This window comes from Aspergillus multicolor (genome assembly GCF_047715735.1).
Source record: "Aspergillus multicolor strain CBS 133.54 unplaced genomic scaffold BDW74scaffold_3, whole genome shotgun sequence".
Classification (NCBI taxonomy): Eukaryota; Fungi; Ascomycota; class Eurotiomycetes; order Eurotiales; family Aspergillaceae; genus Aspergillus; species Aspergillus multicolor.
In genome coordinates this window covers 604,286-630,766 of record NW_027395954.1, presented here as the reverse complement: position 1 = coordinate 630,766, position 26,481 = coordinate 604,286, and the positions used below count along the sequence as shown (strand labels likewise).

The 26,481-nt window shown below is 50.9% G+C and overlaps 6 protein-coding genes across 6 annotated transcripts; 2 read left to right on the top strand and 4 right to left on the bottom strand.

Moving 5' to 3' along the window:
* Positions 1-1,486: 1,486 nt before the first annotated feature.
* Positions 1,487-3,356, bottom strand: BDW74DRAFT_75088 (uncharacterized protein). Its single transcript, XM_073733624.1, has 2 exons — positions 3,006-3,356; positions 1,487-2,943 (listed from the first exon to the last, which is right to left on the bottom strand). Exons 1-2 carry the CDS (start codon positions 3,060-3,062, stop codon positions 1,606-1,608), a joined length of 1,395 nt encoding a protein of 464 aa, XP_073587668.1. The 5' UTR covers positions 3,063-3,356; the 3' UTR covers positions 1,487-1,605.
* A 1,637-nt stretch (positions 3,357-4,993) lies between these two features.
* BDW74DRAFT_75149 (glutamine amidotransferase subunit DUG2) lies at positions 4,994-8,483 on the top strand. The gene is made up of 6 exons (XM_073733626.1): positions 4,994-5,339; positions 5,408-5,533; positions 5,590-5,721; positions 5,768-6,313; positions 6,367-6,553; positions 6,603-8,483. Exons 1-6 carry the CDS (start codon positions 5,100-5,102, stop codon positions 8,315-8,317), a joined length of 2,946 nt encoding a protein of 981 aa, XP_073587667.1. The 5' UTR covers positions 4,994-5,099; the 3' UTR covers positions 8,318-8,483.
* BDW74DRAFT_145577 (TAPT1 family protein) lies at positions 8,470-11,452 on the bottom strand. The gene has a single exon (XM_073723214.1). The coding sequence runs from the start codon at positions 11,027-11,029 to the stop codon at positions 8,585-8,587; it is 2,445 nt and encodes an 814-aa protein (XP_073587666.1). The 5' UTR covers positions 11,030-11,452; the 3' UTR covers positions 8,470-8,584.
* A 559-nt stretch (positions 11,453-12,011) lies between these two features.
* On the bottom strand, positions 12,012-14,367 carry BDW74DRAFT_75050 (uncharacterized protein). Its single transcript, XM_073733623.1, has 3 exons — positions 14,166-14,367; positions 13,682-14,108; positions 12,012-13,627 (listed from the first exon to the last, which is right to left on the bottom strand). Exons 1-3 carry the CDS (start codon positions 14,229-14,231, stop codon positions 12,252-12,254), a joined length of 1,869 nt encoding a protein of 622 aa, XP_073587665.1. The 5' UTR covers positions 14,232-14,367; the 3' UTR covers positions 12,012-12,251.
* A 921-nt stretch (positions 14,368-15,288) lies between these two features.
* On the bottom strand, positions 15,289-17,253 carry BDW74DRAFT_187398 (flavin-containing monooxygenase; the record flags this gene model as incomplete). Its single annotated transcript, XM_073731478.1, has 6 exons — positions 15,289-15,752; positions 15,800-16,438; positions 16,491-16,809; positions 16,862-16,941; positions 16,991-17,113; positions 17,163-17,253. 6 exons carry the CDS (start codon positions 17,251-17,253, stop codon positions 15,289-15,291), a joined length of 1,716 nt encoding a protein of 571 aa, XP_073587664.1.
* Positions 17,254-23,711: 6,458 nt separating this feature from the next.
* On the top strand, positions 23,712-26,412 carry BDW74DRAFT_75022 (putative DUF21 and CBS domain protein (Mam3)). Its single transcript, XM_073733622.1, has 4 exons — positions 23,712-24,014; positions 24,090-24,306; positions 24,368-25,037; positions 25,096-26,412. The coding sequence occupies exons 1-4, from the start codon at positions 23,748-23,750 to the stop codon at positions 26,084-26,086; spliced, it is 2,145 nt and encodes a 714-aa protein (XP_073587663.1). The 5' UTR covers positions 23,712-23,747; the 3' UTR covers positions 26,087-26,412.
* The last annotated feature ends 69 nt before the right edge of the window (positions 26,413-26,481 follow it).

The following is a 26,481-nucleotide window of genomic DNA, read 5'->3' as shown; positions in this document are numbered from 1 at the left end:
TATGGGGTCCGGGAGACCGCCATAGCCGCATCTACGGTTACCTTATTGAAACGCAGAGATTCAGGTGCGGATCTACAATCCCACATCTCCCACGAACAGGAATCTGCTGTCAGTTATCCGAGAAGACCTATCCTCAGAACCATAGCGGGATTCCTATAGCTGACGAGTCACGCCGACAATACCGTAAGCAAGTAAGCAATAGTTGATGGATGCTTGACCGGAGCTCAAAAGTCCAGATCCGGCCCCACGATCAAATAGCAGCACCGGCAGGTTGCTTCTTCTGTACGACTACCACGATGAGCTCTCAGCGGGATCTACGGGTCTAAGCATTTGCCGGGGCGATCCCATAGGGTGCCACACTTCCTTCAGCATGAGGCTGCATGTCTAGTGTTCGACGGCCGAGCTCGGCATTTGGAGCTGATATTTGAATGCCGAGGAGGTGGGTTCACAGTAACCAACATCTCAGTTGAAGATTGAGAGTTATGGTGTTATGATCGCATCATCGACCAGCGAGCTTCATGATTCTTCAACTAAATTTATGATGGTTATGTCAACTTCCATATATGTTCCGTAGTGAGATAGCTCCCTAGACAGTCTAAGTATACCCTCCTGTCTCGGTCCTCTGCAATAATATATTCCGACCTCACTGCCGTCTTAACCTGAGAAAAGAACATCCCTCCCTGCCTGGTACGACGCTGTTGATTTACTTGTTGATTCATCTATCGAAGGTGGCTGCTTCAAAGGAAAAGTCATATATAGGCATTTATTCTTTGCGGAAGTAAAATCTACCCTAACCTAATTACCTATGATCTCGACTACCTAGAAACTTGAGAATCGTAAAACTGTTCCAGAAACCAAGGTCGGCAGAACAGTCATTGCGCCTCTCCTGCTTGATACCTTCTTCTACAAGTGGGAGTTGGCGCTGCAGCCAATATGCCACTTGGAAAGTAGCCGGACACATAATTATCGCGTTTCTTGCCAAAGCTCTGTATGTCACCGGTGATTTCGGGAAGGTACGAAAGCCCTGAGACGCGAGAGGAAGGCGCGACCGGCCATAAAGCCATAGACTCTGGTCGCACTTGCCTCTTGAGGGTGCATACTATTTTGGGAAGGAGTGAGGCTTGGATTGGGATAGGAAAAATAGCAGGTATTTGTTCGTCCGAGGAGCCTTGGTTAGCCTGAGATTGAGCCAGATTGTACTCGGTATAAAGGACCTAAAAAAGCCAGAAATTTGCATTGAAGCGCTTTGTATATGAATGATATGATCATGTACAGTGATCGACAATCTATCATGCAAACGAGTGTGATGTCCATTTCAACGCCGGTAAACCAGAAAAACGCTTGTAAGTGATCGAAAATGCTAGCCATCAGAAACGAAGGAACATGCCATGCAGATGAAAGTTAAAGAAGTGCGCAGAGAAAGAATCGTAAATATAATCATGGAGGCTGTATGCTGTTGGCAGCCTGTCTGTCGTACCTAGTAACGTGCCATAGGATTGATGTCGTAGGAAGGAGTCATGTAAGCGTATGCGAAGGCCGTATCGGAGTCGAGTATGTTGCTCTATATGTACAATGAATGTCGAAAAGTCGGTGAAGGTGGATCCATCACGCAGTGAACATCAAGCGCAGACGGCTGGACCGCTTGACCTTCTCTTTGGGCTTCTTGCTCTTGTCTCGGTCGGAGTGACGGGACTCAGCGGAGGATGGGGCTCTCGAAGGTGCTCGCGAAGGAGCCTTGGACGGAGCTTTAGATGGGGGTGCTTTGGTGTGCCTTGAGAAGATGGACTGAGATTCCACCCTTGTATCCACTTTGGTGGGAGCGCGGCTGTGACTGTGCGTCGATCGAGGAGGGCGGGAACGGTGGGACCGACGGGAAGATGCGACGGACTCGTCATCGTCGAACTTAAAGCGCGGGTCTCGCGACATGCGGGCGGTGGTGATATCGATGCCGGACATCGCGGCAGCCCTGGGGGTAATGAACTCTCCGTCCACGGAGGTCGCGTAACTCTCGGCTTCGGCGTCTGCCACGCCCCTGCGCCACATCTCCACGGAGCTGAGGCACTCGGTGTTGAACTCTATCATCTCGTCCATTTGTTGTGGACCAGATTGTGGATCGAATTGTTCTGGTGCGCGCGTGATGGCGGAAGGCTGTTGCAGCTGTTTAACGATCTTGTAGCCGCCAAACATGACGATTGTGGCTGTGAGACCAACGCCAGCAGCGATCAGGAACTGTGGGCTGGCGAGCAAGCCCCAGATCACCGGCGCTGAGGTCTTTAACATCGTAAGCGCAGATGGGGCCATCTTGCCAGCGACGTTGCTGATTTCTGCGAGAGTAAGCGCCACAGCTGCCATGGCATCGGGATTCTTCTGAAGGTGGTCCATGGTAGCTGTCGCTGTGTGCTGCACGCAGTTGGCTTCCTCCAATAACCACTGGGCCTTGTTTACGAGACCACTCAACTCAGGATCATCAAACTGGTCTTGAGATCCTCGCGGGGCCATAGCCTCCGGATTGTACTCGCCATACGCCAGATCCATATCCACATGCGCGTCGGATTTTGATCGAGTGGCCAGGGGGCGAGCTTCCGGTTCTCGTACCATGATATCATGATGAGTGTGACGGCGGACCATGTCGGTTGGAGGCTCATAGTGAGACCTTGCACGGGACCTTGCGCGAGATGCAGAGGAATGGAGGTCTTGCTCACAGATTGATCCGCCGCGGGGGCGGTCGTAATGGCTTCGACCAGAATGGTGATGTCGCGATCGACTCCTCCGCGAAGAAGCTACTGACGGGGCATCATCAATAGTATAGTTCTGCAATGCTTTCAGTGCTTCCCGTTCCGCGATCCTCTCCGCAATTTTTGCATTTCGCTCGGATTGGACTTGAGCCTTGCGCTCGCGGTAGGCGTTTTTCGCATGGCTGAAGACGCCGAAGAGGTGCTTGCTCTGTTATTAGGTATAGATTAGAATCAAGGCAAGTCAGTAGACAGTATCACTGGGAGATTTACCGTGCTAACCACCTGTCCAGACTTGTCAATCACAGCAATCGTTTCACCGAACGGCATGGTTGCACAGACACTCTTGTGAGATGACGAACTGCAGTAATTAACCGGCCGCTCTTAGAGACCTCAACCGACCGGATGACAGTCAAATGACGAGGAACATTGACAAATGATCGGCGATATCAAGGACCTCACGCAGGAGGACGAGCGGTGTAGGAATTTCGACGGGTCTATAATAAGACTATACGCCGATAAGTCGGGTCCAGGTGGGGATTTGGCCGCGATCTTCCTTTGTATCCACGATGCGGTCTGGACCTTATAATGGGAGTTTGGAAGGGCTGACAGGATATGCAGAGAAGGCGACTTTTTTGCAAGAGACGCCGCTGGAAAAGCTGATGCCTGGTGACAAAAGATGGCGGTTCAGCTGAGGTTGGTGGTGTTATAGGTACAAGCAAGAAAGGCGAATAACATCAAGATCAAGATAACAACAAGGCATATGCACAGCGATAACCGCGCCACGACCGGGTCTTCAATATAGTGGACGAACAGGGAGTATGGAGAAAGAAAAAGGAGGGGGCTGGGAACATGAGCGACGCAGCGCCTAAAAGGGCACGAAGCGACGAACAGGAGAGAAAGCCTGCGGAGGAGGGGGATGACTGGTTGGGTGCCGATGAAGCTAGGAACAAGGCAACAAAATGATGCTCAGACGGTGACGGACCAAGGACGGCGCACCCGAATGGCTGTCAAGTTCGTAGCCGATCCGCAGGGACCAACTGGTGAGCTGGCTCGCTTCAGGGCGACCGTTCGAGTGAAGCTGCATTGCTGGATTGGCTGGGGGTTCCTAGGGGACGCTTGGGGCCTCGTTAGGTACTTGGAGTCGGGTACTGATCAAGTTACAACATCTCCAGACCGTCAGCCAGATGATGCCTGATGGACTTTTGATATCGACGATGACAACTCGGTGGATGCTGGAGGATGGCCGGAGGAGTCCGATCTTGGACGAGCATCAAATGGCGGTGATATCTTGAGCTCTGATTGGCTGGAGAGCGCACCGCCACTGTGGCTGGTGCAGATGGCACGGGGCTCTATAGGTACTTCAGTGCTGCCTCCATCTTTACTACTGTGAGCACGAGCAGAGATGAGTTAAAAGTGTCCAGTTCCTGAATCCTTGTATCGTGGCTGCATCAGGAGACTGCACGATGAAGCCTGTTCCGAATCTCCGATCGCGAAGGAATGCTGGGATCCCCGGGAGCGCAGCAAACAGGCCCGTTACACATGCGATCAGCCCAGAGTCTGATGCTCTTCCTTGGTCTCAGAGTTCCTTGCGGATGCCTTACTTAGACACGGACAATCCATGAGGTTCACTGGAGCTGGCTGGCTGGCGGGTTTCTGAATATTTAGTTATCGCAAATCCCATGACCGCAACGAAGATAGGGGGATGCAGCATCCCACGCTCTGTATCAGCCCAATCTCCAAGCCCTCCCAAGACTTCCACGGCCCGGTGAGAGTCTCATTCTCTGTGTCTTTCCTTATTCCATTCCTTCGTTTCTTTCAATGAGCCCAAGGAGAAAGACGCTGCAGCCATGGCCCAACTCGCCTCGGACGCCTTGCTGACCCGGTTATTATGGGAACCCAGGTTAGTATGCCTCTCCTTCCATAAACTGGTGTACACAAGCATCCATGGGAATAGTAGCAGACAGACGGTGGTTAACACAGAGCAGAAGAAAGTGCTGTTGGAATCATCGCGCCCGAGCAGGTAAGAACAGACAGGCTCCTGCACCGCCACAGTTCTTTGAGATCAACATCAATTCTTGTCCCCGGCCAATTTTCTATGTCATCACCGTCAAGGGAGATCACGACATTCAGCACAGGCATTGGAATGATCATTGTTTGTCTACGGATAGACCAATCGCTCTGCTGAGATCTGTCCGGAGTATTGAAGTTCTTGGATTCTCCTCTCCTGTTGTGGGAAAAAGAAAGACGCAGTCACGTGCGCCTCGGTCACTCTTCAGACTTGTCCTTTCCTCTCTCCTCCCAGTTCCCTTGATTCTCGATAATAATCAGAAAATATTACAATAAAGATCCTGGGCTAAGATTGCAATGGACAATACAGGACTCGGCGAGTCCGATAGCCCGTCGGACGTCGATGAGCAGACCAAAGCCTGGGAGTCCGATCCTCGGACCGTGAGAGCACATCTCGCCCAAACCGACGGACTCAACAACGCAACCTCGCAGATTGAATGCGGCATTGGACATCGAGTACAAGCTAGCCGGTCTGTTCTAGCGCTCGTGGTCGATGAAGACTGTGTTTTCGCCGGTCTCCAAGGGGGAGACATTGTAGTACGTTGCTGACTCACTGATATCACCATTACCGGACATGGCAAAAAGCGTAAACTAATGCTTCATAGGCGTGGTCTCTGGAGAACTACGATATTGTTCTCTCTGTTCGTGCTCACCAAGAAAGTGTCTTGGACTTGTACCTCTCAGAAGGAGGAGACCTCCTCTTTTCCAGTGGAGGTGACTCTGTTGTCAATGTACCGACCCTCTGACGCCGCTACTCCTTCTCTCAGCTGTGATTGACAAGCAGCAGGTCTGGTCTACTCGGACTTTTGAGCGGCTGTACTCGATTCACTCTCACCATGATGTTGGTGATCTCTTTGCCGTGGCTTACTCGCCGAGTCTGAACACCGTTTACTGCGGTGCCCAAAACACCAGCATTCAAGTAAGCTATCTACTATGTCTGGAAACATTTTGTCTAACGTCTGCAGTGGTGTAACCTTTCCCAATCAGGGACAGCATCTACTCAGCAATCCGCCGTTCATCTGTCCAAGCGAACACATCGCTTTTTCGACTCGAAGGGTCCTGACGGTACTCGCGCCCCTCGAGCAGATGGCCAGTCGGTGGCCGACGGTGGCCAAGTACTTACCTTCAAGCGTGACCACCACAATCTATTCGCCCATCATGGTTATGTCTATACTATGACGCTTGTCCGGGGACTGCTTGAGTCGTCCCCTAATGACGAGGTCCTCTTGACGGGAGCGGGCGACGGAGTGGTCAAACTCTGGCGCTTAGAGCAAGGAAAGGCCGATTCTGCACCCGCACTAATGGCAAGGCTACATAACAACGATCCCGTGCTCTCGGTAGCAGTAGAAGGGTCGTTTCTCTACTGTGGTTTGTCAGGCGGCGCACTGAACATTTGGAACCTTGATTCCCATCAGCTCGTGAAGCGTATCGCCGCTCACACTGGTGATCTATGGGCAGTGGATATTATTCACGGCATGGCCGTCTGCGGAGACTCAAATGGGATCGTAAAGGTACGTTCCGAGACCCGGAGATATAGCAGAGTCCCCGCTAAATCAGTGTATAGAAATTCAACTCGCGGTTCGAAGAAGTCGGCAGCTGGGCTGCTCATGAAGGCACTATGCTCGCCTCTGCTGCCGGTAGGTTCAAGGATCGACATATATATGCCACCGGAGGAAATGACAATACGGTCGGAATCTGGGATTTGACCGACGTATCTTTGTCTGCGACCGAGAAGCCACCGATCAACAACGGTAATTACATTCCCTGCCTCTAGCCGTACTATCTCCTAATTGAGTATAGATGAGATGGTGAGCTGCCTTGCTAAGCTGGTGGCGTTCAAAACGATATCATCCAGTCCAAAATTCGCCGGTGAATGCAACCAGGGAGCAGCATTCCTCCGCCGACATTGCATATATCTTGGAGCCAAGACAAAGCTCCTAACCACAGGAGAAGACACTAATCCTATTGTCTTTGCTCGCTTCAGCGCGACGTCGCCTGAGAAGTCCGACAAAACCATTTTGTTCTACGGACATTACGACGTGGTCAGCGCGGACGCCAACCGACAGAAGTGGAAAACTGATCCGTATCAACTAACCTCCATGGATGGATTCTTATACGGCCGTGGTGTTTCTGACAACAAAGGTCCTATCCTCGCCGCTTTATACGCAGCGGCAGATCTGGCACGTCAAAAAGCTCTACAATGCAACGTCGTATTCCTCCTTGAAGGAGAGGAAGAATCTGGGTCTCAGGGCTTCCATGAGACAGTTCGCAAACACAAACAGCAAATCGGACCTGTGGATTGGATTTTGTTAGCAAACAGCTACTGGCTGGATGACTACAATCCGTGTCTCACATACGGGCAGCGCGGAGTCGTGCACGCAAATCTGATCGTCACTAGTGACCACCCTGACCTACACAGTGGTATCGACGGCAGTTCGCTGCTAGATGAACCGCTGAAGGACTTGACTATGCTGCTTGGTACTCTGGTTGGACCCAAGGGCAAAGTCAACCTCCCCGGCTTCCAGGACCCCGTGCTGCCACTGACCGATGCAGAAAGGGAGCGGTATGGCGCAATTGCCGAGATCCTTCTCAAACAACATCCACAAATTAAGGACTCTGGCGCCCTAATTGACTCACTTATGCATCGATGGCGAGAGCCCTCTCTGACCATCCACTCCGTTGAGGTCCCAGGAAGCAGCAAGAGCGCAACCACAACCATTTCCCGCAAAGCGAAGGCTAGTCTTTCGATCCGTATTGTACCTAACCAATCGGCAGATGAAATTGCAGCCGCATTGACTTTATACGCCCAAGAGCGTTTCGACCAACTGGAATCCCAGAATGAGCTCACTGTTGAAATCACAGGCACATCAGACCCCTGGCTGGGCGACCCAGACAATCAAATCTTCGCGACACTATCCGAGGCCATTACAGTGGCTTGGACGCCCGACCAGCAGAGCCAAAAGCACCAGTATTTCCTTCCGCGGCGCGCCTTCGGAGACCGCGCACCTAGCCCCAGCGGCGCAAAGGAAGCTGCGACCAGGGCTCTCCGCCGCCAGGACTCAGAGGACAGCTTAGCCTCCCACATCGACCGCATCATCATGTCCACGACCACATCCAAAACAACTACGCGCCATCGAAGCTCGCTAAGCACAACCGTGCCCACCTCGTCAACCCTCACAGGGCAATCGAACAAGCAAGCCGCGGACTCAACGACCTCATCACCTCCCCCAGGCCCCGCCGGTATCTCATCTGCCCCATCGCCAATGGGCACAGACGGTACAGTTGAGGTCTCCCGCGAAAGAGTCGGCGTTCGACCCATCTACATCCGCGAGGGCGGCTCAATCCCCACAATCCGCTTCCTGGAGAAGGAGTTCTCTGCCCCTGCGGCGAACTTGCCCTGTGGGCAGGCGAGTGATAACGCGCATTTGTATAATGAGCGGCTACGCGTGGAGAATCTGTATAAAAGTCGGGAGATCTTTAGTTATGTGTTTTCGCGGTTGCCGGAAAAGGCGTGATTTCTTGGGGTCGAGGGTGTTTAGTTTGCATCATTTGTTCTTTTATGGTATATTTGATCGCTTTTGATATTAGACTATTGGACAATGGAAAACCTTGATGTAGGCCTATTCAGGAGGTAGCCTCTCGCATTGATTGAAGAAAGAAGTCATGATGCCAACCGAAGTCAAAGGTAGCTGTGCTCATTATGTACACTAGTTATATCTCTATGGTGATAATTAGGATGCAAGTCGCTAGGATGTAAGTACTCTATACAAGATGACATCCAATCACCAGATGCGCTTCGCAGCCATCTCATATCGCTGGACATGGTCCAAATGCAAATCATCACCCTGTGCAGCCCTAGCCTTCTGAGCCGCCTTCTCCTTCTCTTTCAGCTTGCGCAGGCTATCCGGGTCATCAAGGTAGATCCACCGCCGGCTGTCTTCGTTGACCTCGACTGTGCCCCAGCCACCAACACGTCGCGCACCTTCAACCACGTAGTCTCGTCCACGTGGTGGTCCGTGACTTTCTGTGGCGACGGGCGTGGCGGACGAGGAAGCCGCGGCTGCATTGTCCGCCTCACGCTGCTTCATTGACCGGTAGCGGGATCGCGCGCAGGTCAGAAGAAGCATTCCCAAGAAGAGCTTACAGACGAGTAGGATAACGAAGCCGGTGAGAACCAGGACAACAGTGAGGATGTAGACGTAATGGGCGGGCGATGGCATTGCATTGGTAAGTGCCCGGCGAAACCATGCTTCGGCGTGCGCTGCTGTTGCAGGCAAAATCGTTCCTAATGTTATCGGTGGTGGCGAGGGTACCGGGCCTGCCGGTACATACTGGCTGTGGATGGCTGCGAGAGTTGTGGTTTCGACTGCAGTTGACGAGGAGGGCGACAAAGCCGGAGATTGGGGGAGTAATGCAGCCAAAAACATTTGATACGTCTGTACGGAGACGCGGAAGAACAGACATGACAAGGGTATAATTGGAAGTCCGAGGCGGCGCATCAAGTTTTGATCTCCAAAGGCATTTGTGTAATAGTCTTTTGCAAGAATGTCCAGGAAGCGGCCGTAAATCGCGGGTCGAGTGTTGTTGAATTTACTGATGTATGCATGCTTGAGCCAGTCCACAAACATTTCCGAACCGAGGACGATCAGGAATGGGCCAAGTACTTGGGCCAGCGCCGGTAGGAATGAATTGAATTGGCTAAAGGACGCCATGAGGGACGATGGAACGAAAGTGAACGCTTGCGGGAGAATCGAAGTCGACGACTTTGGAGGTGTTGACAGCGGCGTGCTATTGGTTGCAGCAGACGTACCACTCATGCTTGTGCTGAGCAAACCACCCCCAAAGCTGAAGGCGCCGGTCTCGACCATGTTCCGCGACGCGATGATTGTAAGCATGAGCCAGAGTTGAAATCGCTCTACCACATCCGCACAAGTGAGCTGAAAGAGGTTCTCCTTTTCAAACTTCTTGAATACCGAGCCTTTGATCTCCACAAATTGATTCGAGAGAAGCAAGGTGATCAGGGCATTAGAGTATGAGTTGACGGCCACATTCAGCGTCATGACTTGATAGAACAGAGCCGTGGAGTGGATGACCGTATAGCCAAGCGCCAAAAGGAACAATCCAAATGGCCGGAATATCTTGCTGCGTCCATCCGGACGACGTTCTAGCGCCTCACGCGAAAATAGGCATTCTAGAACGTCTTGACCTATAGCGGCAAAGAGACGGTCACTGACTTCCAGCACATTGTATATGACATATAGCTTGATGGCTGCTTGACCTCGGATCCAATGATACATACGACTTGCGTCGAAGTACATGAGGATAGTACAGGTGGTAACCATCAACAACCCTTTGAGAATGTCGGCTTTGTCGTCCGGAAGTAGGGCTGAAGGGGTGGACCTCTGCCTTCGGTGGCGGTACGTATCAGAGCGATGCCGCCGACGTGGCTCCGGCCTAACAGGCTTGATGTCACGCTCTAATGAGGGTGTGTTGGCCGTCGAAGATATCGAAGGCTTCCGGTTCCGCCGCCGCCATACTCGCCCCACGCCCTTCCTGACAAAGTGGGCCAAATATCGTGTCTCAGCAGCCAAATTCCGTGCCCAGGATTCGAAGAGAATATAGACCGCTTTGATGAAGCGGAGAGGTAGAATTGTAAAAGAGTGCAGCCACGCGTCCAGGCACGCAAAAATCCCAAACCAAAGCACCTGCTCTAGTGCTGGAGGAAGCACTAGAAAGTTGACCAGTCGCTCCAGTTTGACACGAGCCGATTCATATGGAAAGTCATTCATGGATGGCCGATGTATGTACAGTGGGGAAGGGTTTCCCGAAGCAAGTTCCAGTTGTAGATAGGTAGGAATGGATATTGGTGGTAGAGGAATGTTTTGTGATGGAGACGGTATGGTGGTGTCTAGCGGCGGGGGAGGGGGACTTCTGAGATTCTTCGGTTCAGCTTCCCGTCCAACAGAAGGACGTTCCTGCCTATGACGCGATGTCCATGTTTGTGTTAGGCGTTCATTGTTGTTTCCTGGCAATGTCTGTTTCCGTGCAGATTGAGGAGTCGACACAGCGCGGTTCATATGCGGGCGGGTCCGAGTAGACGGTGTTTTCAGACCTAATCCATTCAAACCATCCCCGTTGACGAGAGTGTCTTTAAATTGAAATGGCGGGATTTCGTCGAAGGAAGCTTTGGGCTCAATCGGGGAGAGGTTCGGAACCTCCGACTCCATCGGCGGAAGCAAGGGTGGTGGCCCATCAGAATATGTCACCTTCCGGCTCGACTCCTGGTTATAATCCGAGACTGCACGGTATGGAATAGACTGCGGGGACGACGTAAGTTCCTGTATCTTGGCTTCAGAAAGCTTGAGAATCCGATCACGATCCTTGTCTTTGTTCGCGGAGGAAGATGGTTCTCGGGCCCATCGATGTAAAGCGGCAGTAGCACCAGCGTCCTCTAGTACATCCACCAGGGACGTACGATGCAGCGTGCGACGCTCCGAGCCAGCTTGCGCAACCGATTCCTCTTCAGTGTGTTCAATCACAAAGCCGAGGGCCTTCTCTGGCGCTGCCGAAAGGTGGTCACTTTTCGCGTCCTCGCTAGATCCCCGACGGCCACCACTGCCATTTGCGACAGGTATCTCAGCTGTGCCATTATTTCCATTAGGTATATCATTCGTCTCGTGGTCTCGGATCGTCTTATCGGGTACGGATAGGAAATCGGTCTGCGGGGGCGCAGGAGCTTCTGCTCCCGGTGTTAGGGAATCGGAGTCTACAGGTCGCTTCTCGGTATTATCGTGAAGCCCGTTGACGTCGGGCATTGCGGACAAGAGGTCAGTGAAAAGGTCGAAGAGGAGATAATAGTGTAGCGAGCATAATCTGCGTGCTAGCTGCCGTGTTTAAGGCGAAATCCCGTTTCGGCGGTGACGATGGTGCGCATGCGGCGAGAATCTGCCAGATTCCTAGCGCAGTTGGCTAGATTGGAGAAATCAAAGACATTCCGTAGGCTTCATTAAGGCTGCACTTATCAGCCGTTCACAAGCAGGGAGCCCTCAAATGAGGAAATCAAGACGAGATGCCCAGTGGAGTCTGGATGAATGCGTGGAGCTCAACTGTTGCGGCCCGCGGCCCATCCGCAACGCCAGATAACGCAACGAGTCAAAGGCGGTCAACATGTATAGTGTAGCACACAATAATCTACGAACGTGGAACAAAGCACCAATGTATCAATAAATCTATGATATTGTACAAAGTATTCTAGAAGTTATTCAAAGAAAACGCAGAAGTCCGGCTCTGCTCGAATTGCCAACCAAAGCGTCCAAAATTTCCATTCATTCAACAGGGGTATATTGAAAGCGTTCCAGACACTGGGTTCATTCGTAAAAATCACAGAAGACATGACCCGCTCTTCCACATGTTTCGTTAAGACATAAAGTGGCCGATATGGTCGGAAAGCTAGTAGTGGTTTGGGTGACGGGATGGTTGAGGGTTGTATGATGGCGAGGTATAAGCCTGGCCGGGAGCGCAGCCGTGATCGCTCGCGTATTCATAATCTGCTTCGGGCCTCGTCGAAGCATTATAGGGCGCATATGCACCCTGTGCTCGGGGCGGGCCCCGCGAACTCACGGGGGTAAAGTTTCTCGGAGGCTGTTCGTCATTCGAGTATGCCGGCGAACCTCGATTGATGGGTTGTGCTCCCGGAGTATATGCTCGGGTCGGATGGACAGACTGCGGGGAAGAACGAGAGCTGTAAGCATTGGAAGGAGTGTATGCTCGCATTTGTCTGTCACCAGCGCTCACAGCGGAGGTCGGTGTTATAGTGCGCGAATAGGGATCAGTAGGAGTGCCATAAGGACGGAATGGTCCGGCGGAAGTGGGAGCACCGTATATCTCAGGGCTATATAGATCCTGCCCTTCCCGAACGCCTGCATGACCAGGCGGTCCGCGATTACTGTAAGGCGCCGGGGTGAAGTTAGAACGAGGAGCAGGAGTCTGGAATCGCCCAGTGGCGATAAAAGCATTATCAGGAAGAGGCGGGACTGGAGGAGCCGGAGACGCTTGACGATCTAATGGACTGTACGCCGACACCGCAGAGACTGCAGAAAGCGGAGCAGGATCAGGATCAGAGTAGGCTGATGATTGCGTCACTGTGCGACTGAGGTTCGGTTTCTTAGGGAAAGTGGCTATCTTTGGAAGCGTAGGCTCACGCTGTTGCGGAGCTGCCGTTCCTGGACGAGACGGGTATGAGGGGATAGTAGACATAGTTGTCTGCGTAGTAGTTCGCGAAAGAGTCGAGACTATGGGCGTCTTGTCATCTTCCCCAAACACCGGTAACGTGGGCTTCCGCATAGCGCCAATATCTTCATCCCCGAGTACTGGTAACGTTGGCTTCCGACCAGGGCCTAGATTTGGATTCGTAGGGGAGCGTTCTTGCAACGCAACGCCCTTTGCTAATGCCTTGTTGACCTTAGTCCGAACAATGCGCTTGAGGCGGGTGTTAATCTTTCGGCGGCAATAAGCCTTCAGTGTCCCGTCTTCGGCGGGAATGTGGTGAAAGAGGAAAAGCAGATAGAGGACGATCGCGATGAGCAGCTTGATGATAGACAGGACCCAAACGACCACTGTAAAAAGCATACCAGCTAAAACGAGGGCTCGAAGATTGTTTTCTTCGGCAAGGATTTTGACGTTGTCGAAGAACTGTAAGATTCCGGCCTTGTCTTCCTCGACAGTGTTTTCCCCTCCAGGAATCAGGTCCATCCTCATCACCGAGTAAAGCGTGATGCCGTTGACGACCTGGCGCGGTCCGTCCGCAAGCACTGTATTCATCCAGCCTAAATACTGTTAGCATTGGCTGCCATAACCAGCATATCAATCGTCAATCTCACTCTCAAAGGAAAAATACGCGAAAAGAGCGACGTATTCGGCTCCTTTTCTATTTTTCGTGAGCTCTCCAAATACCAAGAATCTCCTCCAGCCACGACCATGATGTCCAATGCGAATACTCTGGACTCGCGCAGCGAGAGAGTTCAAGAAACATTGCGCGACGCTCCCGGAACGTATCGCGCGGATAGCATGAATCCATCGCCAGGCCAATAGCGCAAATGAGACGAGAATACAGACGGCAAAGATCCATCGCGAGTATTTGAAAGGAATGGCAGGCTCAATCTGCCCCGCCCAGCGAGAGAAGGCTAGAAGGGTCACGGCAGTGAAAGTGTCGACCGCATAGACGGCAAACGATACCAGCAGGAAAACAAAGAGAAAGAAATAAGAGAACGGCGAGAGACAAGACTCCGACTTGAAGTCGTCGAGATTCTAAAAGAGGCGCATGTCAGTTGACCATCACTGCAGAGAGAAAATGCCCGAGCGTACCATGTAATCCCATTGTTCTTCCAATGCCACTGGGGCATTCTTCTCTCGGTCGCCGCAGAAAGGCATTGCGTATCAAAGGCTGGACCTGCCAGGCACCAGTAAAGAGCGTATAGCAGCGATGCGAAACGAGGGGAGGGGAGGGGATCAATTGACTTCGTCGGTCCAGCCGGAGAAGTCGCAATCACAACACAGATAGAGTAAAGAATGAGAAGAGCCCAACGGGGCTCTCTTTTAGTGACTCTCAGCTGGGAGAATCTAAAAAAAGGAATGACAAGCAAGCGAAACCTGAAGAATTGTGGTTGGGATCTCAATGGCGCATCTTCACGAGTTAAGCGCTGATGCTAAGGTTTCAGGGCGTGAGAAGAGACCAGTCAAAACTTAGATGCGCGCCATGCCCGGAAGGCCGCTCAGCTGGTCTCACAGGCAATGACGCTCAAGTTGCGACGCTGATGCAGTGGAATGCAGACTGCAGAGGGCGCTTCGCCAAGGCAAGGGGAGGAGGTTGGCGCGTAGAAATTCGGCAACACAGGCGATCCCGGGTGGGGAGACAACCACTGGGGGATTCTGAAACACGAGGGGAATGGTGGAGCTGCGGGTCAATGATGTGGTCAACGAGCGACGAGAGATGCAGGTCTCTGAAGTTGTTCTTGAGGACTGGGAAAGAATGAACGAGCGGTTGGGATTGAGAAGCAGATAAAGTGCTGGAAATGCCAACGACAGGAGAAGAGCGACCGAGGAGATTGTTTGAAACTAACAGCAACGTGCCGATGGTTTAGCCAGGGACTAGCACTCGCTCTTATCGCCTGTCGCAATTTCCATTGGCGGGGACCGTTAGGCCTGTCAGCCATTTTGAATAGACCGTTGCATCGGCCCCAAGCTATTAATCCTCCTAATCTTATTGAGCTGTGAGAGATTAGGCAGCTATTAAATCATTAACTTATATATTGTTATCATAGGGAAAAGCTACTATGTACATTATGCACCGGCCAACGATGACCTGCGGCCTGCCTGAAGGAGTTAGTCTCAGGTTCTCAGCCCTGCCAGCCCCACTGCACCGTTGAAATCATCAACAATCAACTATCGACATCACGACATTCCTGACATATTATTCAGACTCCAGAGATCAGCGATTTCGCAACCCATTCGACCATCGGAGAACGACACCACCGGCAACCGCCAGCATACTCGCTGCCGTCAATGCCAACGAGCGGTTGTTAATGTACGTTTCCTCGTGGACCCTGCCAAGATTCGTCACTTCTCCCGGCTTGACAGTATCCTTTGCTGTGCCTTCCACGACATAATCAGCCCATCGCAGCTGGGAGAGATTGCGCTGATAGTCGACCACCGTCCCAGACCAGTTGTTGGTGATCTTTCCGTCCTCCGTCTTGTACCACGAACTGCAGTCTGCATCCGCGAAGCTACTCTTTGCCAACGCCTCTTGGAGCTCCATATTGAACTTTCGCAGCGCACCAACGTTTGGCTTGATGACTAGGATCTTGCCTTGGGTGCGAGCTTTGAGGACTTTCGCGGCTAAGGCGTTGAGATATCGCGACTGTGCCTCGATCATCAAAATAATGGAGCTGTGCCCTACCTTCTGTCAGCAACCCAAGGCACCAGACCAGTGTCGTCCTTACCAAGGTTTGTATTCGGCCCATAGAACATTCCAAAGTTCGGGAGGTCCTCTACCGTGACTCCGTGGTAGGCAGAGGCACCGTCTTTCCAGATATCCGACAGTGGTCGACCTTTGGCGCCGCGGACCTCAATTGGGCACATGAATTCCACGGTCTTGAACCCGGTTGCAAGAATAATCAGATCATACTCCTGCTGGACTCCGCCTTCCACTATAATTCCGGCCCCTATGGCGCGCAATATACGTCGGGTCTCCAGGTCCACATTTTCTCGACCAAGCGCTGGGTAGTAATCGTCTGTTAAGATCAGTCGCTTACATCCAGGGGCATAGTTTGGGGTGAGCTTATCCCAGAGCTCGGGCTTATTTGCTAGTTGTGTCCGCAAGGCTTGCTCGGTCATCCCGCGAACCAATCCTGCTGTTTTTGATTGCGGATCCCTGACAACCTCATGAAAGTCCTCACGAAAATCCATAGTGAGGGAGCGCTTGCGAATACGCAGTGGGGGAAAGTACGTCAGCATAGCTTGTTCAAAAGGTGATATAGCGCTGTCAGATCGCGGTATAATCCAGTTTGGAGTGCGCTGGTATACAGTAAGATGTGAGGCGACTTTGGCCACCTCCGGGACAATTTGCGCAGCAGTTGCACCTGAAAACGATAAGCAACTTAACCACTGACCTTCTTTCAGCCAGAAACTCACCGTTTCCGATGATCGCAATACGCTTGTTCTCAAAGTTATATGTCCAGTCCCATCGTGCCGAATGCATCATCTTCCCACGAAACTCCTTCAACCCAGGAATATTTGGTTCTCGGGGAAAATTCAATTGCCCAATAGCAGATATGAGGAAATGCGTGCTTAGTGTATAAGACCGTGTGAACTGGTTGTCTTTATCACCGGAGATCTTAACGCTGACTTTCCATTTCTTCTCTTCGTCGCTCCATCGTGCCGCTTTGACCTCGGAGTTGAAGCGTATATATTTGTATAACTCATACTTCTCAGCAACATGAGTGAGATACGTCTGTGGCTGTGTCAGCTTTCTGCCGTCTACGTCAGAACGCTCCTATGCTTACCAGCAGCTCTTCTTGACCTGGAAACTGCCGCGTCCATTTGGTGGATTGCTCAAATGAATAGCTATACAAGATGCTGGTCACTAGCGACAGTTACTTCCAAGCCTCTGGGAGGAACATGGGAGAGCTTACCATCACAGCAACATCCCGGGTATTTATTATCATGCCAGGTGCCGCCGACACCGCTACTTTTCTCCAAGATCACAAAGTTATGGCACTTGTTGCGCTTGATGAGATCAATGGCCATGCACATTCCTATTGCTGTCAGCCAGAATGCCACGACGATTCGTTCAAGCCAACGTACCCGAAATCCCAGCGCCGATAATGACAACTGCAGCATTCGTAAAGTCCCTGTTGCCCGGAATGGCATCGAGGCGCACCTTCTCTGTCGTCATTCTACTACGGTTCTTAGGCAAAGTCAAGGATTGAGGAGTAGAGAAAAGTGCCGTTAAGATCTAGGTAGGGATAAAGATGGCGAGAACCTAGGGTATAAGAATAATGCGTCCAAAATCAGGGACTAAGAATAAGTTTCGGGATTGTAGGTAAGAGCAAATAGGTGGTCTGCGCCTCTATAGCAGCCGAATGGGTGGACGGGAGGCCCGGCTTGAAGTGGAAGGCGCTCGCGCCATTATCAGGTAGGAGGAACCTCAGACTAGAGTCGCTTGACTCCCCGCTCCATCACCTCGGGTATATATTTGTCTCCGCAGATAGCTTGACTGCTCTATATAGGGTTCTCCCCATTCTTGTCATGATCATTGCGTCCCTCGACGTTAATTGGGTGCGGGGAATGATGGGTCCGAGGTAGAGTATGTCTGCGGGGACTTTTTCTAGCACGGCTTCTTTATCACGACAAGGATATATTGGATAAATCAATTACTAAGCCCTTAGAATGGACCGTAAACCAGTTATCTCATCTTTCATCATACATGTTCGCCGCTGGTTAGATTCCAACGTGACGGTCTATCTCCGGACAAACATATAGTAGCGTCCATGCATAAAGAACTCTAGCGGACAGCAAGCATGGCAAATGATCTTTCAGCATAGACTGAATGCGTGCTTTCTCTCAAAGCAAACAACAAGCGCTTTCAGTCCCCCTGCATAGTTAGCTGTCATCGATGAGCACTCCATACCTCCAACCCTAGGTCAAGAGCCTAGACCTGCCTACTGCCCTGTCGGCTATTTGTGTCCAGGCTCGGAGAAATTCTAGTCTGACATAGGTATGGAGGTCTCCAGAGAGAGAAATGAGGCGACGCTGAGGACCTGGAGCTTTCGAGCTGTTAACATACATGGCTCAGGAAGCTTGCCTTGTGATGTCCAGATATTGCTACGCGATCATAAGCTCTCTGGAGAGTGCCTACGACTATCTTTCCTAACTCTTTACTTTGCTTTGACCTTTCTGAACGAGTACGCCCTTGGATTAACCCAAAAGTTACACCCAAACAAGGATATCCTAAAACCCCGCCTGAACTCCGATGCTAGTATGGTACAGGGTGCAAAAAAGACGAAGACGAGTACATGCCAACAACATCAAAGCCCCAGGATACATCCATAGACAAGATACCAATTGAGAAATTACTCAAGGCATCAATCGAGAAATCACTCGGGATATCAATCGAGACATCGATAGAGAGTCGATCAAGACATCAATCGAGACGTCAACCGAGACATTAATCGAGACGTCATGTGAGACATCAATCAATTGGTACATAATCAGAAACCCTCCCTGGCCTTCTCGTTTCGTAAACACGTAAGTACGCAGTCGCAGTAAAATGATCGGACATCCTTGCTGGCCTTCTCGTTTCATAGGGTAAACACATAAGTATGCAGTCGCATCAAAATGATCGGAAATCCTCGCTGGCCTTCTTGTTTTCTAAAACATAAGTGTACAGTCGCATTGAAAAAGGATATTTGCATTGTGTACCTGGCCGCACTTGCCTGCGCAGCCTAGTACCATGTGAATTTTCGATAATCGATTTTTTTGTTGTTTTTTGTTATACCCCTGTATTTTTTTTCTTTTTTGCATTTTTCGAGCAAGAGTTTCTGTCATCGTTTCGATGTTAATGTGGTCCTGAACGTGGATAGATGGATCACTTCCAAGCCCTACTTTTTAGGGTTGACTCCGCGACGGCCGGGGGGAGATGGTTTCGCGAATTTCATAGCCTCCGTTTGATTCTGAAGATCTAGGTTCTCTTTTTGCAGCTTCATGATTGTGTCGCTTAGTTTGACCTGATCCACCTTGTGAGCCAGTTCTAATTGCTGCACTTTTGCTTTGTGCTGCTGAGCCACATCCACCTCCATGGCGTCATTAGGTTCTCCGCGCTGGTTCGTAGCATCGTAGAGTTGGTTTCGGAGGGAGTTCATCTCATACTGTTGGATTGTAATGGTGCATAGATACTCGTCGAGCCGTGTTGCTATGGACCCTTGGTTGGGGTTCTTCTTCTGCTGAATCTTCTGGTCGTCGTGCGGCTGTGGCAGTCCCACATCAATTCGATTTTGGGCATCTTTCAAGTCTTGCTTCAATTTACGGTTGCTCTCTTCCAGCTTGCTGTAGCTGTTGTTCGCCAGGTTATTGCGCGTCTCGGCGACTTCCAGCAGTTCTTGTATGCTACTTAGCTGTTTGTTAAGCTTTTCGAGCTCACCATTTAGGTCTTCGACTTCCTGCGTGAGTTGGGCATTTTGCCCGTCACGGTAGTTTAGCTTGTCCCGGAGCTCTATTACCTCGATGCCGGCTGGTTTCACTTGAGCGAGTAATGGGCGGCTCTCGTCAAAAGTGATCGGGGTTGTAGGTAATTGAATGTTGGGCTGGAATGGTTGGACCGGTGCTGCTTTGTTTGACGCGTCTCGAGCGAGCGCGAGCTCAAGCTCTAAATCTAGGATCTTCTCTTCCTTCTCTTTGAGCTCAGCATCTTTGTCTTTAATCTCATCGTTGGTAGCAAAGATGCTTCCCTCCAGGAGTATGATATGTTTTTTCAGCTCTTCGTTCTGCTTTCCCAGCTGTTTGTTAAGGTTGCCGAGGTCTTCGATCTGTCCGTTCGTAGCGTTCATTACCTCAACCATTTCCTCGATTTTTGCGTCTTTAACAGCATGCTCTTTCTTCAAGTGGCAGACCTCTGAGTATGCATGGTCTCGTTCGGTTTGGACACGATTGAACTTCTCTTCGGCAAGGTACATGGTGCCTTCAATGCTATCAAGCTTCTGCTGATGTTCTTTTTGCAGAAAGATACGCTCTTGATCCCAGTTCTGCGACTTCGCCTCCAGTGCACCGAGCAATCTTTCATGCAATTGTTGATTCTGCGCCTGCGATTCACGAAGTTGCCGATGTTCATTTTGCAGCTCTTCCTGCAATTGTTGAATACGCTTCTGTGATTCGTCATGCTGCTGACGTTCATGTTGCAGTTTTTTGTCCAATTTCTGAGCTTTCGTCTTCAATCCGTCGTGTTTCTGACGCTCCAGTTGCAGAGCGGCGTGGTTTCTAAGCATTTGTTCTTCCTTCTGCTCCCATTCGGAAATCTGTTTGCGCAGGCGATTCAAATCCTTCATATGCTTGTCTTCACAATCCGAAAGGTGCTTCTTGAGTTCAGCTCGGGCGGTCTCTCTCTCCTTCCGGAGGGCTTCTTCCAGTTGATGCTGCGTATTCAGATCCTGCTTGTGCTGGGCTTCGATTTCAGAAATTTGCCGCTTGAGGTCATCTTCCTTCTTCTCCCATCCACGAAGTTGTTGACGGAGGTCTGTTTCTCTCTCGAATCGCTCATCTAATTGCTTTCTATGCTTGCTTTCACGTTCCGAAAGCTGCTTTTCGCGTGACACAAGTTTGTCCTGGTAACGAGAAAGTTCGTCCTGGCAATGAGTAAGACGCTGCTTAAGGTCGTTCTCCGTCTTTTCCTTCTCATTCAGCTCTCCTTCAAGCTTCGCAATCTTCTCTTCATGAGCTTGTTGCATCCAGAGCTCTTTTGATTCATCTTGGGCTGTTCCCATGGTAGCATTATTGTTTGTCGCCTGGAGGTTGCTGCGGCGTTGCTCGTCTTTGAGTCGGGCGAAGCGGGCCCTGAGCGCCCAACCTTCGTCTAGCTGGAGATCTTTCTGTTCGCAAGCTTTGCGCAGTTCTCGGTTTTCGGCGGTCAGTTGAGATACCCGTAGCAAAGGGAATCGTCGCGAGCATGGAATGCCACGTTCTTTGGCTACAGCTGTTGCAACACGTTATTCGAACTGGATATCTTTCTCTAAGCACGCTTCACGGAGCTTTAGATTTTCAGCATCCAATTCAGATATCCGCGCCATCCGGAGTTGCTGCCAGTGTGTGAAGCCGCTTTCTTCGGCCACAACTGTTGCATCATCATGTTCTTTTATCTGGCGATCTTTCACTGCGCACGCGTCACGGAGCTCTTGGTTTTCAGCGGTCAAACGAGCTATATCATGCTTCTGTTCGTCTTCACGAAGCCGTGCCTTTATGTATCGTTCCCAGTCTGCATCGCGGCGCTCGCTGGCTTCAGCTGTTTCATGACGTGCTTCTTCAAGTAAGCCTTGGTAGTTCTTGATGGTTGCTTGCAACTCAGAATCTGGCTCGACCTCAGAGATGGTGGTTGCTGGGTCGGTTTCTTTGGCTGGGACCTCGTGGAAATGCACTTCTGGGAGGGTTATAGATAGCTTGTAGGAAGCCAGGAAGCGTGGTAGAGTCTCATACAGATATAAGACAAGACAGAACAGAGAGAACATAGAGACGCCGACGGTAATGGCGTCGGTGTGATGGATGTCCGTCAACTCGTTGTGATATTCTATGCATCTCGAAATCATGTCGAAAAACCCATCCCGTATCATGATAAGATGTATGATCAAGGAAGGCATTATCAGAGCGTCCAACCCCATATAGCCGATGAACGTACAATAAACACGAATGAGGGTCAATTCAGGACGTTTGCGAGGGAAGTACCAGTGAGAGACGAAAGACACAACACGACCTGGGGTGGTTTGAAGAAGGTACATGATAGTCAAGGCCAAGATTTTACGGAGCATACCCTTGGGCTCGGCGAAGGACTGGATGCTGAGGAGCGAGATCATTCCGGTAACAAAGACACCCAGGGTCCAGATGAGCTGCTTTGCTCCCTTGAAGACGGCTGGGACAAGCTCCTCCCAGTAGGCAGCGATAAGAGTGGAACCGACAATGAGAGCGAAGGCAAGAGATCCAGACAACATTATGTCTGCGTACTCGATGACGGCGAAGATTCCGGTCAAAGGCTCAGGCTCGAACACTTCCCCGAAAAGGAAGATCTGCTCGTCCACGGTAGCCATTTCAAATGGACTTCCGTGTACGATCAGAGAAACTTAAGAGAAATCAAGGGGCTTAGACAAGGGAATAAGATGTTTAAATGAAGATGTGATGTGTTGAAGATGCTTTGGAAGCGAAGTGGTTGACTCGATGAGTTGGATTCGAAAGAGTGGTGGGAGGAATTCCCAGAGTCGAGGAATGATATTAAATACTGGGAGTTGGGGAGGCCTGGAAAGCTGTGGTGGGAGGAAAAATGAAGAGGACGGTGAATGTGAAGAGCTGGAGGAGCTGGAGGGCAGTGAATGATGGGGTTGTGTTATGTGTGTTGGTGGCTTGAGTGAATTGAGTGAATTGACCTCAGTGAATTGCTGCCCACCACCACCAGACCAGATTACGAACTACCAGCAGTAACACATTGTATTTGCCACCAGATAAACTGGCAATTAGTATCCGAATGTAGCCTCTATAGTGTATCAGATGATATTAGCATGTTTAATATACACATATAACGGACAACCGAAAATTGGTAGCCAGTGGTGCTCAAGGTCTGGAAGTCAATCTGCAAGCAGTGTTCATGGTGCACAGTAGAAAGGAACATAAGGTATGACTAGATGGAGACACAAGACCGGGCTTTTCATCTACTTCTGTACTCGGCATTCGAACAGTAGCAAAGCAAGCGGTAAAGTAGTGTCATATGTTGGGGAACAGGAAAGAAGATCCCGTCAGAGCTTGAATCTACCGGGCAAAGAAGCCGACTGTTCTTTCGGCCTTCTCCTCGTGTGGCATAGTCTATGACGCCCTGAGGTATTGCCAGAGCCTCATGTTTAACAATAGCCGCAAATCTTCTTCCTCAAGATATCAATACGGGTGGACCTCCATCCGCTGTGAAGCATTATGGACCCAGAAATGGGATATCCATGTACGACCATTGGCAGTGGCCATAATCGATGGAAAATAAAAAGGCTCAAGTAAGTAGCCATTGTCGTCGCCACTCTGATGCTGGCACTTTCAAAGTTATCTATTTCTGCTTCTCTTGATTTCAAGATGGAGGGCTCGGAACCGTCCATTTGATCACACCCTTCATATGGTGAGAATAAGAGAGAACAGAAGACTGGTTATATACCGGAGCCCCCAGCTTCTATGCCCATATTGCAATGCATTTAACATGGAGTATCGATTCCTGGAGACTTCCGGAGTTACTCCAGATCCTCCACCGTCGTTCTGATGAAGAACAGCCCTGAGGACGGGGACGCTAGACCCGATCTGGCGACCCCTTGACTTTTCAAGGTTGCGCAGGTGCTGATCCAACGCGAACTCCCTTGTCCAACGAATTGGCCTTCACGAGCAAGTGGGAGAATCAAAACCTAGGCACTTATGCACCTAAATAATAATCCTCGTTATTCTCTCTGAAGTTTGAAATAACCTCCCCTGTTGTTGCATCAGCAAGACTCACTTTCAAACTGGACCCCACAACGTCATCCCGCGGACACAGGTGAGCAGCAGTACGCCACTAGTCTAGCCTCCTTCTCCTTGGCAGCGAAGCTCCAGAATGTCCCTCGACTCCCTTTGATTCCGTCCGCGGTCCTTCTCATTCCTTTCCTTTTTCTTTTGTTCTCCCCATCGGTAATGGCCATATCTGCCAATCGCTCCTTGGCCTTACGGCCTATCGCTTTGGGCCTGGGCAAACTTCTCGCGCTCTCTTTCTCCCACCTCCCGCTCGTTTCTGCCGCTCCAACGTCCCAATTCCTCGCTCGCCGTCACGGTGGTGCTCATGCCGAGACCCATGCACTACCGGCCAATGATGCCAGTCTATGGCTGTATCTAGGAGTGGCCGCCGCCCTCGTGCTGGCGGGAGGTGCGTTCGCCGGTCTGACCATTGCTCTAATGGGCCAGGTACTATCCCTTTTGACTCCAGACTGCTGCTGGAAAGCTCGCCGCTAATTCTCCGATCTTATCGATAATCTACAGGATGAAGTCTATCTGCAAGTCATTCAAACATCAGGCGATAGTCCCTCCGAACGGAAAAACGCGGCCAGCGTACTGCGACTGTTGAAACGGGGAAAGCACTGGGTGCTGGTGACGCTGTTACTCAGCAATGTCATTACAAACGAGACTCTCCCTATTATCCTCGACCGATCGCTGGGCGGAGGTTGGCCCGCTGTTCTGGGAAGTACAGTCTTAATTGGTAAGGTACACCTTTTTTGTTTGTACGGATTATGTTCTAACTCGTCCTCGAATGTTCTCAGTCATCTTCGGTGAAATCGTTCCTCAATCGATCTGCGTCCGCTACGGCCTTCCCATTGGTGCCTGGATGGCCCCCTGTGTCTTGGGCCTAATGTATCTCATGGCTCCCGTGGCCTGGCCTGTTGCTAAATTGCTTGACAAGCTGTTAGGCGAGGATCACGGAACAATTTACAAGAAGGCGGGCCTGAAGACTCTCGTAACACTCCATAAGACATTGGGCGAGGCGGGCGAGCAGCTCAACTCCGACGAAGTCACTATCATCAGTGCTGTTCTGGATCTCAAGGAGAAGTCTGTTGGCACTATCATGACTCCAATGGACGATGTCTTCACCATGTCGGCAGATACCGTGTTGGACGAACAAACCATGGACTTGATTCTTTCGCAAGGATATTCCCGAATCCCTATACACTCTCCTGACAACCCAAGGAACTTCATTGGTATGCTCCTAGTCAAGATGCTCATCACATATGATCCAGAGGATTGTAAACCAGTCAGCTTTTTTGCCCTAGCGACTTTGCCGGAAACACGCCCAGAGACAAGTTGCTTAGATATCGTCAACTTTTTCCAAGAAGGAAAGTCTCACATGGTTCTCGTTTCGGAGTTCCCCGGTGAGGATCGTGGCGCATTAGGAGTGGTTACACTGGAGGACGTTATCGAGGAGCTGATTGGCGAGTAAGTACTTGCCCAGTATGAACTCAAAGAACTTAAGGACTGATTCGTTTCTTGGCAGGGAAATTATCGATGAGTCGGATGTGTTTGTGGATGTACACAAAGCGATTCGGCGTATGAATCCTGCTCCCTATTCGCGCGTCCCCAAAGGCCGTTTCGTTGAGGATCCCCCTGCTCTTGCCAACCAGGGGCCTTTGGTGGACGTGGGTGGTGATTCTCCAGCAACTACAGGCCACACTGTTACTCGTCGTCGAAGCTCTGTCGAGGCACCCCTAGCCCGCTTCCAACTCCGCCGCTCGCAAGGCGACAAAGAGAGACATTCTGTTGATGCTCTGGTCACCCGTCTCGGTTCAACAGATGAGATCCGCGAACACCTGAAGCATCTTGGTCCTTCCAACCTTGCCAGCCGGCCTCGACAGACTCGGTATCAAAACGTGAAAATCAAACGCTCAAGCATATCGTCCCCTTCGCGCTCTGGTCAGACGGATATCGATTCTGTAGTCGAGCATGCTCGGCATCAGTCACTCGGTTTGCCTGCTACCTCTGACCCTACTTTGACATCAGGCGGGTTAAATCCCAGAGATGGTGCGCACGCCGTGCTAATAAACACTAACGGTCAAAGGTCTCCGGAGCCCTTGGTGAAGAGCGGCCAGACAGTGTCTATACCTGAGCAGGTTGCGGAGGAACAAGATAGCGGGCCACAATCCGCGAACAGTCGGCGTACCGATTCTGCAGGATCAGACGTGGATCCCAATTATAGCAGCAGCTACATCCATCGGGGTCCCGCTCGCAGTGGAAGCATCACCGAACACATTGTCGATGTCAACGGTATCCGAAAGGTCGTGCTCCATACAACAAGTAGCAACAGCTCTTCTGAGGGCGAAGGACCGTCGAAGCCCAAATTTCCAGTCCGCCAGGGCAGCGAAGTCATTGACCTCAACGACACAGATGGTGAGCCCACCGAGCAATCGAAGAAGAAGCGCCGCCATCGGAGACACAAAAAGAGCAGAGCCTCCAATAATAGAGACGAGGAAACACCCCTGCTACCCTAACCCAAGCTACCTATTTCCCAGTCTACCTAATCTTCTCCTTCTGCCGGTCGGAAAGCTACATTCATGTCCTCCATGTGTCATTATTTTTCCCTTTATGCATGCAAAGGACGCTGCTGTTCAGCCAGTCTGCCATAGCCCTGTGCGCGTCGCTTATTCACGTTTGTTCCCTCATACATTAGTATTATTATATATTATTTCTTTTACTTTTACTTGCGTTTCAATCTAGCTAGACCGGCCATTTTCCTTTTGTTCTCTGCCAATCTAATAAATAATTCGGTCGAGGGCCGATTTCCAATTCCATACTTGCCAACCAGAATCGAGTACCTATACCGTAGGTAGGCAACTTCCAGCACCGCTTCCCTGCAATGAGCAAGACAGTAGTACTCCCTGCCAGT

What these genes read in the sequence shown, in the direction of transcription:
- BDW74DRAFT_75088 (XM_073733624.1), bottom strand. Translation starts at nt 3,062, where the DNA reads ATGCCGTTCGGTGAAACGATTGCTGTGATTGACAAGTCTGGACAGGTG. An exon ending in CTGGACAGGTGGTTAGCACG is followed by an intron (nt 2,944 to 3,005) that starts GTAAATCTCCCA and finishes ACCTAATAACAG; the next exon opens with AGCAAGCACCTCTTCGGCGT.
- BDW74DRAFT_75149 (XM_073733626.1), top strand. Translation starts at nt 5,100, where the DNA reads ATGGACAATACAGGACTCGGCGAGTCCGATAGCCCGTCGGACGTCGAT. An exon ending in CCCAAAACACCAGCATTCAA is followed by an intron (nt 5,722 to 5,767) that starts GTAAGCTATCTA and finishes TAACGTCTGCAG; the next exon opens with TGGTGTAACCTTTCCCAATC. An exon ending in ACTCAAATGGGATCGTAAAG is followed by an intron (nt 6,314 to 6,366) that starts GTACGTTCCGAG and finishes ATCAGTGTATAG; the next exon opens with AAATTCAACTCGCGGTTCGA.
- BDW74DRAFT_145577 (XM_073723214.1), bottom strand. Translation starts at nt 11,029, where the DNA reads ATGGAGTCGGAGGTTCCGAACCTCTCCCCGATTGAGCCCAAAGCTTCC.
- BDW74DRAFT_75050 (XM_073733623.1), bottom strand. Translation starts at nt 14,231, where the DNA reads ATGCCTTTCTGCGGCGACCGAGAGAAGAATGCCCCAGTGGCATTGGAA. An exon ending in AAGAACAATGGGATTACATG is followed by an intron (nt 14,109 to 14,165) that starts GTACGCTCGGGC and finishes CGCCTCTTTTAG; the next exon opens with AATCTCGACGACTTCAAGTC. An exon ending in CGCGTATTTTTCCTTTGAGA is followed by an intron (nt 13,628 to 13,681) that starts GTGAGATTGACG and finishes AACAGTATTTAG; the next exon opens with GCTGGATGAATACAGTGCTT.
- BDW74DRAFT_75022 (XM_073733622.1), top strand. Translation starts at nt 23,748, where the DNA reads ATGGCCATATCTGCCAATCGCTCCTTGGCCTTACGGCCTATCGCTTTG. An exon ending in GGGAAGTACAGTCTTAATTG is followed by an intron (nt 24,307 to 24,367) that starts GTAAGGTACACC and finishes GAATGTTCTCAG; the next exon opens with TCATCTTCGGTGAAATCGTT. An exon ending in ATCGAGGAGCTGATTGGCGA is followed by an intron (nt 25,038 to 25,095) that starts GTAAGTACTTGC and finishes GTTTCTTGGCAG; the next exon opens with GGAAATTATCGATGAGTCGG.